The following is a 16,790-nucleotide window of genomic DNA, read 5'->3' on the forward strand; positions in this document are numbered from 1 at the left end:
TATACACACACACATATAAGGAGCAAGCAAGGGGGAGGTGTAAGTTCAAATCCCTTCCTGTGTGTGGGAAGAACTGAACAGGGAAGATGGTGCTTCATGCACACAGGGGCTCTGCAGGGACCAGAACCCAGCTACTTCCCAGCTGGAAATCATGAGGACTGTGAAATGCAAACCCAGGGTAAATGCCTGCCAAGGTTTAACCAAAGTAATTTAATGTGCCAAGCAATTTCTTTCTCTCACCAGTTAACTACTTTATTATTTTTGCCAAATAACTGGAAAAACACCTACCCTGAAGGGGCCCTTCAGTGATGTCTTCTGCTGTCCTGTACTTGGTTACCTCTGTGTAGAGAGTGGAGTGATCCAGGGGCCACCTGTTTTTCCTGCAGGTGGCTTGAACAAGAGCAGTCAGGTAGGACTCAGGAATGTGCAGGCCCGACAGCCACATCACGTCGGGCTCCCCCTCGTTAACCTGCAGCCACAGACAGTGATGGGCAGCACCTGGTCCTCAGCCCTGCACTGCTCTTACAGAGGAGCCACGGTGAGTCTGCCTTGCATCCAGTTACGCCATAACAGCACTAGTTCAGGAACTTACCTGTTCACTGGTTTCTGCACCAACCTGCACAGCACATCTCGCAGGTTAACAAAACAAAAAGCTTTCTGGAGGCACTTGCTTACCCATCTGGTGTACTGGTCATATCGATCTCTGAAGAAAATAATCCAGTTTCCAAGTGTTTTGAGTGTGTCAGGGGCCAGCCGCCGCCAGATCCCAGGAATCTGCCCGTTGAAGAGAGCCTGAGCCACATCATCCAGTTCACTGCTCATTCCAACTTCCCCAGCCAAGGCCTGGAATGATGGTAAGAGTTCTGAGGGCAGGCAAAGGCCAGCTGGTCCCATCGAGCTGCTGTAATTTTACTTACACGTTGTAGCTCAGCCAACGACTTTCCCATTCGAACAATGAGCTTATTAAAGCGTTCCAGTTCCTGCAGCAGCACCACAGTCGTAGGGGAGATGTTTACTCCATAACCTTTACGTATGTGGTCAAGATCGAATACTTGAGGTAATTTGTTTTCTATATCCTTGGCAACATTTGCAATATATTCATCTCTACTAATTCCTGCACCAGTTTCACCTGAAACCAAAAAAATTTCGTGAGACTAAATCTGTACTGAATCTTCTGAGAGAAGGTTGAGAGCTGAGTTTTGGCATCAGTCTCCCACCCTCTGCTGCTCTCACATTTGCCCAAGAGCCCTGCATGTGCCTCTGGGCAGGTGTTGAGCTGCTCCCAGCCTGGCAGGGCTGAGCCCTGCAGGGCTTCGCTCCCACTGTCCCGCTCCCTCTGCTCCCCGAGGCCGGGACACAGCCCCCGGATCACTCCCCACACACGGGCTGCTGTCACTGTCCCCAGGGCTCAGCACTCGCCCCTCGACATGTCCTGTTCACAAACCCAGTTCACACAGGGCACGCACCAGTCTGGGGCTGCAGCTCGAGCAGGTGAGCCCACATGCCCCGCACTGCCTGCATGTAATACCCGATCTCAGCGTTGGCGTGAAGGCCCAGGACCTCGGGGGTGTTGGAAAGTGGCAGAGCTTCTATGGCCTCTGGAATACAACCATACAGGTTCTCTTAACACAGAACACCACAGCAATTTTGCTATTGCTCTGCTTGAATAAAAAAATCAAATGCTAAAGCTGGTGTTGGAGAAATGCACAGATCAAATAAACACAAATTAACACAAACACACAGACTCCCCCACAGAAGTATTATATATCACTTAACAAAATTACCATGCTGCTTTACTGAGGTTTTGTGGTTTGGATTGGGTTGGTTTTTTTTTAAACACCTGAGGAGCTCAGTGATAAGCTCACATTCCAAAGGACTGCTCCTGTAAAGCAGTGGATTATAACTCTGCAGTCTGTACACCAGCAGTGCCTGGTGTTCTGTTCAACTTCTCACACCCAGCAGCGATGTATGGAGACAGTGTATACTGGAAGCAGACTTTTTTTGTTTTTTTTAATCTAGCAGGAAAAGCATTTCTTACCAACAAAGTCATCTTTTCCCTTCCCTGCTGGAATTTTATAATCAATTGTGTTGCTTTTATAAAAATGGAACACTTGGAATGTGTCAAATAGGAAATCCCCGAGGTACTCATCCATGTAGACGGTCAGGATGCGCCGGTCGAAGCTGTCGATTGCACGCCCACCATACATGACCTAGAAATCAGTGACATCAGTGTTACAGCACTGGCTTTTGGAGCAGAAAATACAGTTTCAAAAAAATCACTGAAAGGTCAAAAATGCTCTTTGCTTTTGCAGTGGCTGTGGTGTAACACTGTCTCCCTTATGGATCCCAAGGACATCTCCAGCCCCCTCTCAAGGGGACAGGCAGGAAATATTTGACCTTGGTCTGGAGAGAGCTGCTCTGGGCACTCCTCATCACCTGTCTGGATGATTTGCGTTCAAGGGTACCTTCCTGAGGTACCAGCTCCTGCCCAGCTGGGATCAAGTGCTGCAAAGTAAGTTTCCTGCAGGATTTCATGCTGCAGCAGCTGCCAGTGCAGTGCAGCTGCACCAGCTCTGAGAACACACATTTGTGTAGCTCCAGTGATACTCCACGTGCCAACAGCATCCAGCACGTGGTCCCAGGGACTCTCTCAGAATTAATTAAGCACCGGCACTCCCTGTTGTGCAGTTTGCACAGTGGCCCTAATTCCCTGAGATTAAGCCCTTGCTCAGGGCTACACTGGAGTTTCAAACCTGCCCAGGCATGATTCCCAGCTTTACTTGATGCAGCCCATGCAAAAAGGAAACTTCATTTATCTGAATTTTTGTGGCATTGTAGCACTCACCTCCCCAATAAGATATTTGAGACTGCTCCAAGGAATTTGATCATCCTTTTGTTCAAAAGCTTTTGTCAAGTATGTGTTAAGGATTTCCATGCACACCTAATGAATTTGTTGGAACACGTGAGATAAGATTCATAAATCAGATATACATATTCATAGGTTTTATTTAATCTAGTTCTTGTTTGAAAACTGACAATTACTTCTTTCTGAAATAATTAAAAAGTATAAATCCTCTAAATAAAAGAAACCCATGAGAGAGGCAATATAAACATGAAGGATTAGGAATCTAATTTTTAGCATCCCAAATTGACATTATAGAAGATCAGGAGTCTACATGACTCCACAGAAGCAGAAAAACATACTAAGCAAAATCTAACTGTGAGAAAGTTTAAAGCTGGATAAATTCTGTGTTTTCAAAAGTAATTGAGCTACTCAAGAATATAAGAGTCATTACAATTGTTTTCTTACCTGGAAATCAGATTCATTAAAATCGTATGGTACATTCCAGCCAACCTTCCCAAACTTCCTTCTCTCCTGAACCACAGCATGGAAAAATGCCAAGACGTAGACTAAGGATTTAAAGGCAGGATGTGGGCACTGCTCTAAGGCTTCCTGGGGAATTTTGAAGTAGGTGGCTCTCATATTCAGTTTCAGACCATTAGGTGGTTCTGTAACAACCTATCAAAATAATTAGGGAAGCCATCAATTACTGGATAACTTGAGGAAAATAAGTTATAAATATATCACAGTAAAGTAAGCTATACAATGCAAGATTGACATTTTAAGTAGTTTTCCAAATGCCTATCAAATATGGGGTTTTTTCTAAAGTAAAGACATGAAACAGACCTTTTCAAGTTTATCAAGGTAAGCACACATATGCAAAGAGAACTTGATATTATTTTAGAATTAATCATGTTATTGGCAAGACATTAATATTTCTCATACTTGACGATCTAATTTACTGAAATACCAGTACTTTACACATTTTAGTGTGTCTTATATCCCTACAATAAGATGGTTTAACAATGTGGCTTTACTGCTGATCAAACTGCCAGAGCTTCTTCCTGGCAGCTTTTTCAAAGGGCTCTAAAACCTCAGTTCTCACTGCTCCTGGCAAGACCCACAAAGCGCAGATCTGCAGCCTTAAAGATCTGCTCCAGCTCCCTTCCCACTGTAGGATGAGTGGGAGAGCAGCCCAGAGCTGCCACTGCCACTGAGCTGCTGCTTTCCCAGCTGTGAAATGAAATAACGATGTTTACAGGACAGGCCACCACAACAGCGGTCAAGCAGCCACAGAAAAGAACATTAGGGCAGAATCATGGCTTGTGCCTTCAAAATAATCAGCTCAGCTTTTAGCGTTAAACACTGCAGCCTGAAGTAGCAGCTGGAAACCATTATCCTATTCCAATGTCTGCTCCACTGGCACTGCCAGGCTGACACAGGCCTTGATTCTGCACTGCAGCATCAGGGCTGACAGGGCTATTTCTGTCTCCAGATACTCCTCACTCGTGGCAGCGTTTAAATCTAAAGACCATTTGTCATATTTCCAGGTTTACTCATAAACCTCTGCATTGAAATAACTGAACAGCTATTGCTGTTGAAACTGCTGAACAGTTTTCACCCAAAGGAAACATCCCAGTAAGATAAACAGGATGATGAGACAAGGATTTGGCTTCATAAATACAAAAAGCAAGTTCGTAAGCCTGGGTCAGTGTGCTGCACTCAGGTCAGGCTCCTCCCAGAGCCAGCCTGTTCTGCTGAGTACCAGTGCCAGGCCATGCCCTCTGGCTGGGCTTTCCCCACCTTTAAGGACTTCTGTAGGATTCCAACTGGGAAGCCCTTAGTTGGGTCAGTGGTCAGCCAGAGGCGAAAGTCTGGGTGAGGCTCTGTAATTTTCTCCAGGGCCTTTTCCAGATGGATGAGCCACTTCACCAAAAGGTGACAGTTCTGCAACATGAGCCACTGTCCATGAACCACTGCTTTCTCCAGCATCTGCAAAGCAATCTGAGGAGAAGGGGAGAACCATGTGTGAGTAACTCTCCCTTTACCCTGAGAACAAACTGCCTCTGATGGGCTCGTGCAGTGAGTTTTCCTGCTAGGAAAGTGGTGGTCTAAATGAGTCTGATAGGAGTTCTCCCACAGACTAAAATCATGGTAAATTCAGTCAGCTGTTAACTTTTGGACATCCTGCCACAGTGTCCAGAGCAAAAAGGAAAGTCAAAGGAAAGGCAGGAAAAACAGCAGGAGAACTTTTCAGTAGCAAACACTGTAACTTCCAACCACCTCACGTCCACAGTAACATCTTCTCATATCAACTACTTTTTAACAGCCAGAAATCTGATTCTGAATCTACCCTTGCCCAAACCAGAACCGCAGCCAGTCAGCCAAATGGCCCCTTTCATGTTCAGTAAAATGCTATCCCCAGACTGACAAATCTATGTCAGAACCATGAGGTAACTCCTTTTAACATGGAGCAGACCTATGGAAAGGAAATTTGATCACTCCCAGGGCATTAGGAGCATGGCTTGCAATTCACACACACTGCACACAGCACATCCCCACCCTCCCATCCAAGTTACCTCTTCTTGGCCTTGTCCCATGGCCAGGAATTTGAGTCTATCTGCTTTAAACTCTGTCCTCTCAGCCAGTTTCATGAGGTCACTGACAGGATCAGAGCCAGGACTTAGGATAAAAACCACAGGTGAGAAAGGGGTGCTCTGCTGCAGGATGTCGTCAAAGCTGATCACGGGGGGCTGCACATACCTGGCAGAGGGAAAAGCCCAATAATTTGTCTGATGTGCACAGAGCAGCTGCCACATGTGAACAGAGCCTTGTACACGAAGGGCAAAGCTCACCACAGGCTGTACATGGAAAGCATTCAGACACGACCCCTGCTCTGCTCTTCAGGCAAATTACAGAACCATTGACACAGTTGATTACAGCTCCAGCTCTGTGTGAGTGCTGTGGCTGGGATCTGAGAGAGGAGAGTCACTTACGTCTCACCCATCGTCACAGTCACGTAGTCGGTCACTGCCCGGTACATCCGGTCCACCCGGAAACAGCGCAACAGGAGGAGCTTCTGGAAGTCTGAGACATTGCCCTCATAGTGCATTGGTAATGGCATCTGCTCCAGAGCATCTGTGTCATACCACTGGCACGAAAAGACAGCACACAATGCAAATGAATCCAATGGCTCTGTCAGGGAAATTACTAGGAAAATCAATTTGATGAATGAGGGGCCAAGAGACACAACAAAAAGTCAATCAGCTGCAAGTAAATATTAAAAGTTCAGGTCAATGTAAAAAATCCAACTTTTTCAGTATATTCAACTCTAGAAACACATTTGTACTTTTGCTCTTTGTCAACTAATTCTCTTAAGATACAGAAAATAGCATCCCCAAGCAAAAAGGTATTAACAGATTGCTTATGGGAAGACTTCTTATAAAGCAAGAAGACATGGAATGAAGCTGAAGGAGGAACAAAGGAAATCTGTGTTTGTCAATAGCCTATAGAATTCACTACCACAAGCAGATCAAAGTACAATTTAGCAGCACAAAAATACCAGTGAAATGTTGACTGTCAAACAGAAAAAATTCCACTGACTTCAACAGGGCAAATAACTCCTCCAAGGCATTTAACTGACAAATAAGAATTCTACAGTATACCAGGGAAGGTTTTTTTGGTTTGTTTTTTAAAGAATATAATCCTTAATTCTCCTGCAAATAAGCCAATCACTAACTGAGGTCAAGAAGCAAAGAAAGGGCTTGAGGGAAGAAGCCCACAGTGACATCCCTCCATGGAGTACTGTGACATGTTGCATCACACTTGAACATTTAATACCAGAAGAAAAACTAGGAGAGAAAACAGCATTGCAAAGAAGCACGTACATTCTTCCATACATCTGGATTTTCTTCCACATCATCTGGAAGAGATTCAAATTTCTCAGGAAATAGTTCAGACAAGCGAATTAGGTCTTCCCAGCCTTGATCTGGAAGCCAAGCGTACGGTTTCTTTCGGGCACTCTTCTCCAGGGAAATATTGCCTAGGCACATACAGAAACCAGAGCCAGTGTCCATGTCAGAAATTCTCCAATACATGACCACATATACAGTCCCTCTGCACAGAGGAACCAAGAAAAAATTTGTTCCTGGAATCACTGTAAGATTAGACAGGTCTGCTGGAGGAAAAATGGCATTTTACAAGTGCTCGCAAAAGCCAGAATTTTATCTTTGCAAACATTTCTAAAATTAGGTATACACAGTCAGAAAATAACTACAGATTACTTTCTCAGGTAACATCCTAACAATTAGTTACTGTGAAACAGAAATAGCAGGATCCCCAGTTTGTGTAACCCAACACAGTGCAGCTCTCCTCAGTGGGAGAGCTCCCCTTCTCAAGGTGCTCTAGTAAATCATATCTAGTCAAAGATCTGTCTTCAAAAGATCTTTTAGTTATTGCTACATCGAGCTACATACTTACATATAAATATTCAATTTACCTTTCAAAAAGAACTCAAATTCTTCTTGTGGAACTCGGCCTTCAGCTTGTTCTATCTTGACAGTCATATTAAAGGAGTATAGTAACTTGTGCTTCTCAAACAAGCCTATGTTAGAAGGACAACATTTTCAAAAATCAGCTGCTAAAGCTTGTGGAACTGGAGCAATCTTTCAATCCACATCCTCTGTCTGTTGTGGGGCTGATGGGATACTCCACCCCTGCAAGTGCTCAAGGCCATTTTAGGTGGGGCCCTCAGCAACTTAACCTAGTGCATGGCATCCCTGCCCATGGCAGGGGATTGGAACAAGATGATTCCTAAGATCCCTTCCAATCTAAACCATTCTGTTATTCTATGATCTGGTCACCCCACAAAGACCATTTGGTTGACAGAATTGATAATCTCATAGGTCTTCTCCAGCCTGAACAATGCTATGATTCTATGATCAGGGGGATCAAAGCCGGGGCTTTGAATCAGGCTTGAGTCAATACAGCCCCTGTGAGCTCCATGGCTGCCTTTACCATTCGTAACTGTGATAAGAAAAACATTTTTGCAAGAGTTACGTGGGTAACGTGTGTAGTTCCTTCTGACAGAAATAGCAGGGAGTAAAGTGTGAACCAGGAGTGGTGCTGAGACCTGAACATCACTGAATTCCCTGCTTGGTAACTTGCCTCTAACATGAAGCAGCTGAAGTCAGGGCTTCACCTTTATTTGCACAACGCAGTCTCAGCCCCTGGCTAAGTGGCACTAACCTGTGCAGCCATAGTTGTAGGTGTTCATAGTCAGTGTATCCATGATGTTTTTTAACCTCTTTGGAAGAATAGGACTGGGCATGGATTTCCGAAGAGAGAATCCAAAAACCTCTAAGAAGGAGACCAGTGAGAACTGGTACATGATGTTGACAAGTGCCATTTCAGCCAACACAGAGAAGAGAATGGCCCCTCTCTTGGCAGCTGGTCTGTAGCCATCTCGGAGAAGGTCGATATCCGCTGCTGTTGTCTCAGCCAGCTTCAGTTTCTCAATCACCTGTGCAGACAGGAATTTTATACACCTGGAATTACTGTGCTGATCCAAAGGGGATCTATTACACCACAAATACCAGAGCTGTTCAGTGCCTGCCTCTCTGTGTGACTGTAGAGGGAATCTGGGCAGGTAACATAAAAGTTGCATTATAAAATTAAAAGTTAGATAAAATTAATCCCACCCTGTATATCTATGAAAAGTAAAGGCAAAGATTTACACAAAATCACAGAAATAATGTGGGAAAGGCCCTCTGGGGATCTTTAGTTCAACCTTCTGCCCAAAGCTTGATTATGACCACCACTGGATCGGGTCCAGTGTGGATTTACCCAGCTATGGCCTGAAAACTCCAAGGATGGATTCTTTTGCTTTAGAACCATAAACAAACATTACTGTGGTCCTGTTAAGGACTTCCCTGAAGTTAGGATTTGGTTCTCTGATCAATAAAATAGTGCCCAATACTCAAAGATGCAACACATTCATGAGAAAACTCTCCATTTCCTTTCAAACTATTTGCAAGCTTCAGGGTTGAAAGATAATCACAATGAAAAGACTACATTCTGTTCATAGATACCCTTCCAAAAAGCCCAAGCTGGTACCTCAGTAGCTTTGAATTTTGTCTCTTCCAAGGTTTCTACCAATTCCACATTGTCCAACATATTTCCTGTGGAAGTTGACAGTCCATGAAGGAGAGTGTCTTCCAGATCTTTTAGCAGGTTTTTGTTTTCACTTGTCTCCTGGATGAGACGTTCTCTCTGTTCCTCCAATTCCCTCCTTTCAAAACCCGTGATGACACTGAGCAGCTGATCCTCCAAGCCCTTGAGTGTAACTACAGGGACAACACATGGACACAGCACAGAGTTTTGTAAGCACAGGACAGTTTTTATACAACTTATTTAATCTCAAGCCTCTCATAAAACTACAGCAATGCAACAGAGTGACTTAGTTAATGATTCTGTATCTTATTTCCTTCCTGACCAGTGCAGGAAGAGATATTTAGCTCAGTTGCAGATTAGAAGAGAGAACTGAGAAGGATTTTCTATTAAATCCTAAGTATAAGGGAGTGTATGAATTTTTTAGTTTCACCAAGGTTTCAGACAATGACCCAGGCCCTAAATTTGCACAACAGCATAATCCCTACTTTGTTATTAAGTACACACTTGAGCTTACCTGTGTAATTGATAACAATAGCTCTGCCAAACACTGAGGGGGAATACTTTGGGTTTGCTAATTTGGTGTTCAGGTACAATCTAAAATTACTGTCATAGTCAACTTCTTTGTCCCCCAGGACAATGAATGCTCGCCCCTGTGCAACTTTGACATTCTTCTCTAAGACATTGTCTATCACAGGGTCGATGTATTCATCAACACTGTGCAACAGGAAAGGGGTTCCATACTTTATGGCCAGTTCTAATTGTTTCAGGAAATCTGGGTCATTAAAGGAAGCCATCTGCAAGAGAACAATGGAAAAACATGAAAGGAGAATTGATATTCAATTTGCTGGACATTATTATTTTGCAATAGCTGCCAACACTAACGAAGTTTGCTCTTTGCTGCTTTTTGTCTTTCACAGATGATATAAACTGCACTCGTACAAAACAGTAAAGGTGCTTTTTTCTGATTAGCTGAGAATAATTTCCATTTGGAAATTACCCTTTAAAGTTCTAACTGTGCATCTAACTGTGTTTATTGTCCTACATGGAAGTTTCATCCTGGAGCTGAAATAAATCACAATCTATACCAGCTTTTTGGTTAGACTCTTTCTGCATGTGCAGACAGGCTGAGAGAGCTGGGGTTGTTCATCCTGGAGAAGAGAAGGCTCCAGGGAGACTTTATAGCACTTTCCAAAGCCTAAAGGGGCTCCAAGAGAGCTGGAGAGGGACTTCTTACAAAAACATTTAGCAATAGGACAAGTGGGAATGGCTTCAACTGAAAGAGGACAGGGTTAAATTAGATATTAGGAAGGAATCCTTCCCTGTGAGGGTGGGCACAGGTTGCCCAGAGCAGCTGTGGCTGCCCCATCCCTGGCAGTGTCCGAGGCCAGACTGGACGGGGCTTGGAGCAACCTGGGATAGTGGAAGGTGTCCCTGCCCACGGCAGGGGGTAGGACTAGAAGGTCCTTCCCTATCCAAACCATTCAATGATTTTGTGATCTATAACTGGTTCCCCTTTCAAGGTGACAGATATTTATGCAGCTTTGAAAACAACCAGTAACGAGGTAAAGCAATCTTCTATCTTTACCCTCAGATTATTCTTTTCTTCTTTCTTCTTAATCCAATGTAAAGCCTGTTGCTGTGGGTCAATACAGAGCGGGAAGCGGCTTGAATATGTTGTCAGGATGCCATTCTGGATAGAGAGCTCATCTGGGGGCAATCCTTGGGAAACCCATCTGGGAACAGAATGTATCAAAGACCAGCCTGGGATGAAAACTCAATGGGAGAGCAGCTCATTTCATTTGTCAGAAAAATGATGCAATTCACTGAGCACACTATTAGACATGCAAGGACACACACACAGGGTATGTGATTATGGGGACAGTGTCACAGCTCACTAACTCATTGTAACTGCACTACTCAAAGTACTGACTGTTGCCTTAGGTGAGCAATCCTGTGGTAGTTGATATATAGGCTACCTGGGCATGGGTCTAATAACTCACTGAAGTCAAAGAAAAGACATCTGTTGGGTTATGGAAACATATTTTATAGAGAATTCCTAAAATTTCCTAGAAATGGTATTACACGTGTCTAAGTTCAGTGAATGTCCCTGGAGTGCTAAGTACAACGGTTTGTTACAGCAAATGGCCCCTGTTAATCAGAAGGAAAATAATTTGGCTCCTCCTCTTGACATGAAAGTAAGATTCTCTCTCTCTGGTATGGCTGTGCACCTCTACCCACAACACCAATTCAGTGCTACAGATTCAGCTCCAGACTCCCACTTTATAATGTCACATTCAGTAGTCCCTGGGTTTCCTGACTGGACATACCTGCTAACCTCCACCTCGTTAGTCAGGAGGCTCTCTAACTTAAATGGATGGCTGACAGGAATTTCTCGTGAGAAAATATCTTCTTGCCACACTTGATAGAGCATTTCATGACGGAAGTCCCAGCTGAAGGCTCCTTCATAGCTCAGAAAGGCAGCAGCAAGTAGACAATCTCCGAGCAACTTCACCTTTCGTATTTCTAATTCCTTGAATTCCTCTGTCCACCTGATAGAATTATATGGGTCAATCTGTACCAGGAAGATGGGGTTTATGTGCAGAATTTCCTGCTACTTTAGATACAGGTTGAGATAGACTCCCACATTTAGAATCAGTTTTTTCTCACTATTATGGTGACCACAAACACTGAGTTGATCTTTTTTTTTCCTTTTAATCTCAATTATTTTCCAAGAGCTGATGGATATTAGCTCAGAACAGAAAATAGCTCTTCTCAGAAACAAAAACCATAGGAAGCAACATTTTCAAAAATGTCTCCACCTGATAGATTTTATCCCTGACACAAGAACCTCTGATGTCAGAAATTATCCTCTTTGAATCTAGACTTACCTCTCATTCTCGGATTTCAAGCCAGCGATGAGCTTGTCAGCAGCCTCTAATCTTCTCTGCATTATCTCTGCTTCTTCTTGTAACTTTTGGTTTTCTTTTATTGCCAGTTCATATTTTTCCCCCAAAACTTTAAGCTCATCCTGAATGGCAGCCAACTCTGCCTGTATCCTTTCCAGCTCCCGTTTACTTAATTCGTAGTTCCGTTCTAGCCTGGCCACCTAAAGTACATTTTGAAGGAAACAAAAGTGTCAGAGGACAGAAGGATTTTGGAGAGAAGTATTAAGTTCTCACATTTCTTTCGGTTACATCATGTATTTCAAAGTGTCCTGGTAATAAACAGTGCAAGCCAAAACAACTTGACACTCTCACCCTCTTCTCCCCGTCCCAAACACACATCATGGTCTGACACTGCAGTTCCAAAGCAGAGAAATCTCCCAGTTTTGTACCCACAAGGAATATTAAAGCATTGGAGGTCAACAGGACTCTTATGCCCTGACAAAAGGGGAGGTTTGTCTGCTTAGTAACAACAGTATTAAGGCTCCAAAAATAGTCAGACACATCATCTAGTGAATATACTTTCTCTGTAGTCAGTTGTATATAATAACCTTTTCTTGACAAAAGTTTCCCAGTGTCATCTGTTGGACATTAGCTTTCCTTTGGTAATATAGCTGACTTTCCAGTCATGCTAAAAAAAGCTAATCAAGGTCTGTGCTTAAGGAACATGGATTTTGTGTACTACTGACCTCAGCTCTGTCCACATGCCATGGGGTTTTAAGTTTGTTTTTAGTAAAAAGCTCTAAACTGTGTTTTTCTAAGCATGTTAGATTACAAAATTCCAACTGAACATGTTCTTCCCTCATCCCTGAAGCACTGCCAAGGATGACAACCCACATCCCAACACAACAAATACAGTGATTTGTGACTGAGAACCTGCCTCACTGCTACTGCAATAGCTCTCCTAATCACCACTTTTTAAGCACTTAAATAAGAAAAGTGGGCAGTCCATGAAGTGGTCAAGTATTATCTTTTCCATCAGGATCATGCTTTGACCTTCTCTGAATTTGATTCCAACACATTTTACCTTTTCTTCCTTTGGCTTGACTGTTTTAACTACATCGCAGTAGGTCACAACTGCTTCAGCAAACTTTAACATTCCCAGTCCTGCTCTGCTGATAACTTCCATTTCAGCCCAGGTAGTATTAAGATTCTTTAAGAGAGCTGAATTGGCAAACATAAAAATATTGCAAGTGAGTTGAATAACTGTGCAAAAACCCTCAAAGAAATAGCTTTTCCTACCAGCAATATCAGCCAGTGCTGTGACACACAATAGGAAACATTTGTCAGAATATTGAAGAGACTCTAAGATGAAGCTACTGGGCTGTAACAACACAAGCCCAATATTGTTAGTGATTTCTCAGGTTCTTTCTCCATGAAGGGAGTGTATTCATGACTTGTTCAGCATGTCTGAGGATCATAATTTGTCTTCTCTGCAGCAGTCAGATGCCATTTTTCTCCAAGACCCAAATTCCCCTTCTAATGGGACTACTCTGGATTGCACCTTTGAGAGCATGTGCAAGGGCCCATAAACCTTAGATAACAGCTTATCTTCTTTCCACTCTGTAACATCACATTTTAATTGCCATCATATGGGTGAGGCCATAATTCTACTAAGCAGCTAAAAACAGACAGAAGGACTACTCAGCTATCCTGTTTGTTTCTTGCCTGCTTTAAACCAGAGCCTGTAAGACCCCTAGCTAAGGAATAAACTGGATGGAACACGCAGCAGAAGGTCTTTGAAATCCGAAAAATCCAGTCACCCCAACAGTGCAACAGCTGCAGCACTGAGGACAGAGCTGTCCCTTGGCACAGAGTGAATCTCTCCCAGATTGCACTGGAAGGATTGTCCCTGACATGGCTGATCCCATTAACAAGAACCTACATTCACTGCAAGTACCCAGAACAGGAACTCACCTCGCATAGCTTTCACATGGCTCCACGGAATTTCCCTAAAGTCTGTCGTCAACAGAAGTCGCAGGAAATTTGTGTCAGCCATCATTGCTTTGGCATTCTTCCAGTTTTGTTCTTTGTAACCTCTCATTATAAGAATACAGTCCAGGACAACCTGCACCTGCTTTGGGGGTGTTGCAAAGGATCTGGAAAACAGGTGAGAAAGACAGTGGAAGAGAAAAAAGGAGACAAAGCATATGATGCCAGACATGGGCACTTCCTGTTAAGAGAGGCATTGTAACACAGGAGCTTCTACATAAGACAAGCACCAGCAGTGAAAAAGATAACCCAAGTCAGACAATAAATTATTAACTACTCAAAAGCTAAGAACCAATTCTTGTATTCAGACAATTTGATCCATGAAATACTAAAGGATTTCAACTGTGGAAAGCTTAAAACACTGAGGATATTCTTTCCTAGGGCAGTGAGGCAGCTGGAGAAAAATCCAGAGACCTATGAGAGAAAAGAAATTGAACACGTGTGGCAGGGAAGGGAGAGGCATTGCTACTTTGGGGATAACTATTTCAGGGAGAGATAAAGACTGGATGTGCCTTAATATTGATCCTCAAATAAAAGATGTATTATCCAAACACAGGGAGGAATAAATTCAGCAGGGAAATACATTTTCATGCTATGAAAGTATCCCTGAAAAACTGTTGGTGTTCCTACTTATACAGAAGAAAAAAGAAGAGGAATGAACAGGTTTGGACAGCCATCGTTCAGGCAAAAACCAGAGCAGGTTCTGGTGCATCAGACACAGGCCAGAGAAAGATGAGGAAAACAGCAAACAAAAGCCTGGAAGAACTGTCTTAAAGCAAAGTCATGGGCTAGGAATCAGGGCATTCTGTTGTGACCTCTGCACCCAGACAACTGATTTCCTGACCTTCACAGGCAGGTGAGGAAGATGAGGCTTAGGCTTAAACGCAACAAACAAGGGGTTCTCAGTGTATTTCCAGGACTTTATGCTACTGTACATACAAATGAGTCACCTGAGTTCAGTAACTTCAGCCTTGTCGAGCTTCTCGACCTCCCGTTTGGCAGCTTCCATAATAGGCTTGATTTGATCCAATGCTGCCTCAGCCTCCGCCTTCTCCACAGCAATAATCTTATTCTGTTCCTGTATCTCTATAGCTTTTTCTTCACCCATTTTTTTCTTCTCCTCAGCTAGTAATTGTAAAGGCAGGAACATGAATGGATCATTCAAGTTTGTATACAGAACATATACTAATATGCTAATAGCGATTTACTCTTTGCTGAAAATCAGAAATCACCATCAAGTCAGAACCTTTGTGTTGCCAGCTTGCCTCTGCTTACAGTTACATCACCAGGCTAGGAACAGTTAGTGTTCCACACATCAGTGTGCACAATCTCTTTTTCTCCATGTTTCCCTCTCATTTTCCTCTAATACTAAATTTCTGAATTAGAAGTTGCCTTTCTGGCTACTGTCTTTCCCACATTTCCTACACCTTGGAAAGGGAAGACAAGGGCAGGCAAACGTAATAGTGAGCTGTGTAAAGTACTGTGGGCCAAACGTAGAGCAAAGATGGCAATCTGGGCAAGGCAGGGGACCTGCCCTTCTGGCATGGCATGGGAGCAGCACACAGAACAAGAGGGATACCTCAAAAAGCAGCTGGAGCTCCTCAAGGGTCTCCCAACTCAACTTAACACAGATGATGTGAGCCCTGCTTAGCCTGTGGGACACTTCAGTAGTTGTAAATTACTCACCTATTTCTGTGTTTATTTTAATGTCTCGTAACAAAGCCTCAATAGCAGCTGTTTTTTCTGTTAGCACAATCTTTTGCTCAGCAAGTTTAATGTTCAGCTCAGCCAGCTGTACAGCAGCTTCCTTCAATTTAACTAAGCCCCCATCCAGCCGTTTACATTGTGCTAGGTAGAAAAAAAGGGGAGAAATGTCAGTGATTCATTGATTGTGTTCAACCACATAACAACAGACAATCTCACAAAGAGAAAATATCCTTAGAGGTGCACTGAGGGATTTTCCTTCCCTAAGCCTCCCAACCAAAATGATGTTAGTGTCACTTGAGCTGGCACAGTGGCCCTGTGCCACAAGTTCTTTTCCATGTTACCCTGTTTGTATTTTATCCTCTTCACATATTCCAGTGCCACTGAAGTATGAATAAGAATTGCTGCTTGAGGAAGAAAGTCAAACCTTGAGAGGCCATGCTGGCATTAGATTTCACCAGACTGCTCCCCAAGCAGAGGAGTGTCTGGTTTGGGGATTCTGGCTCATGTTCATTCACAAAAGGATTTGAGGAGAGCCCACTGTTTGACAGAGTCTGAACACTCACATGTGGCAAAGATTTTGGGTCAATGTCAAAACACAGCCCCCACAGCTGTGTGCCAGCACAGCATTTGAGATAGCACTGCTAAAACAATTTTTGCATATTCTGGGTAATATGTGGGATTCTCACCAGAACTCCTTTTGGTTTTAAAATATTTAAATCATGCATTAAAAAGGAGAAAACATCTACAAAGCCTTACCCAAAATGAACTCATTTTTCTCCTCCAGCAATTTTGCATAAGTATTGATAAAATCAAGGTAATTTTTTGGTGTGACGTGATTTCTACGTCTCAGTTTCTCCAGAAATTTCTTGCTGAAATCCCCTACAGATTCATGCACCATGACAATGTGGTCAATCACTGCCTTGGAGCTCTCTGGTGGGATGCATTTGTTTTTTCCTAAAATTGGGCAGAAGAAATAAAAAATTTCAAAGATTTGTGACTTTTTTCAGAGTACACCAATTACCATCTTCCTCATGCACATCTAAGCCAGGCACAAAACAAGTCTGTTTCCTGGGGCAAAAAGCAAGACCAGGGCAGAGCCAGAAGGAAACCTCTTGCTAGGCAGCCCACATTGTCTG

General features: G+C 43.3%; 1 protein-coding gene across 1 annotated transcript in view; it reads right to left on the reverse strand.

The window, feature by feature from the left end:
• DNAH10 (dynein axonemal heavy chain 10) overlaps positions 1-16,790 on the reverse strand; it is a gene marked incomplete at both ends in the record, with an annotated part of 51,066 nt that overhangs the window by 1,351 nt on the left and 32,925 nt on the right. Inside the window, 23 exons of the mRNA XM_082293407.1 lie at positions 289-469; positions 676-843; positions 918-1,129; positions 1,467-1,598; positions 2,039-2,210; positions 2,846-2,941; positions 3,311-3,520; positions 4,646-4,846; positions 5,422-5,605; positions 5,839-5,993; positions 6,730-6,884; positions 7,341-7,445; positions 8,090-8,363; positions 8,957-9,186; positions 9,528-9,807; positions 10,599-10,746; positions 11,341-11,562; positions 11,902-12,119; positions 12,983-13,119; positions 13,873-14,054; positions 14,898-15,072; positions 15,634-15,795; positions 16,411-16,608. Of these exons, the coding sequence (XP_082149533.1) occupies positions 289-469; positions 676-843; positions 918-1,129; positions 1,467-1,598; positions 2,039-2,210; positions 2,846-2,941; positions 3,311-3,520; positions 4,646-4,846; positions 5,422-5,605; positions 5,839-5,993; positions 6,730-6,884; positions 7,341-7,445; positions 8,090-8,363; positions 8,957-9,186; positions 9,528-9,807; positions 10,599-10,746; positions 11,341-11,562; positions 11,902-12,119; positions 12,983-13,119; positions 13,873-14,054; positions 14,898-15,072; positions 15,634-15,795; positions 16,411-16,608 (4,197 nt within the window). The remainder of the gene's footprint in view (positions 1-288; positions 470-675; positions 844-917; positions 1,130-1,466; positions 1,599-2,038; positions 2,211-2,845; positions 2,942-3,310; positions 3,521-4,645; positions 4,847-5,421; positions 5,606-5,838; positions 5,994-6,729; positions 6,885-7,340; positions 7,446-8,089; positions 8,364-8,956; positions 9,187-9,527; positions 9,808-10,598; positions 10,747-11,340; positions 11,563-11,901; positions 12,120-12,982; positions 13,120-13,872; positions 14,055-14,897; positions 15,073-15,633; positions 15,796-16,410; positions 16,609-16,790) is intronic.

This window comes from Coloeus monedula, assembly GCF_965178545.1.
Source record: "Coloeus monedula genome assembly, chromosome: 18".
Taxonomy (NCBI): Eukaryota; Metazoa; Chordata; class Aves; order Passeriformes; family Corvidae; genus Coloeus; species Coloeus monedula.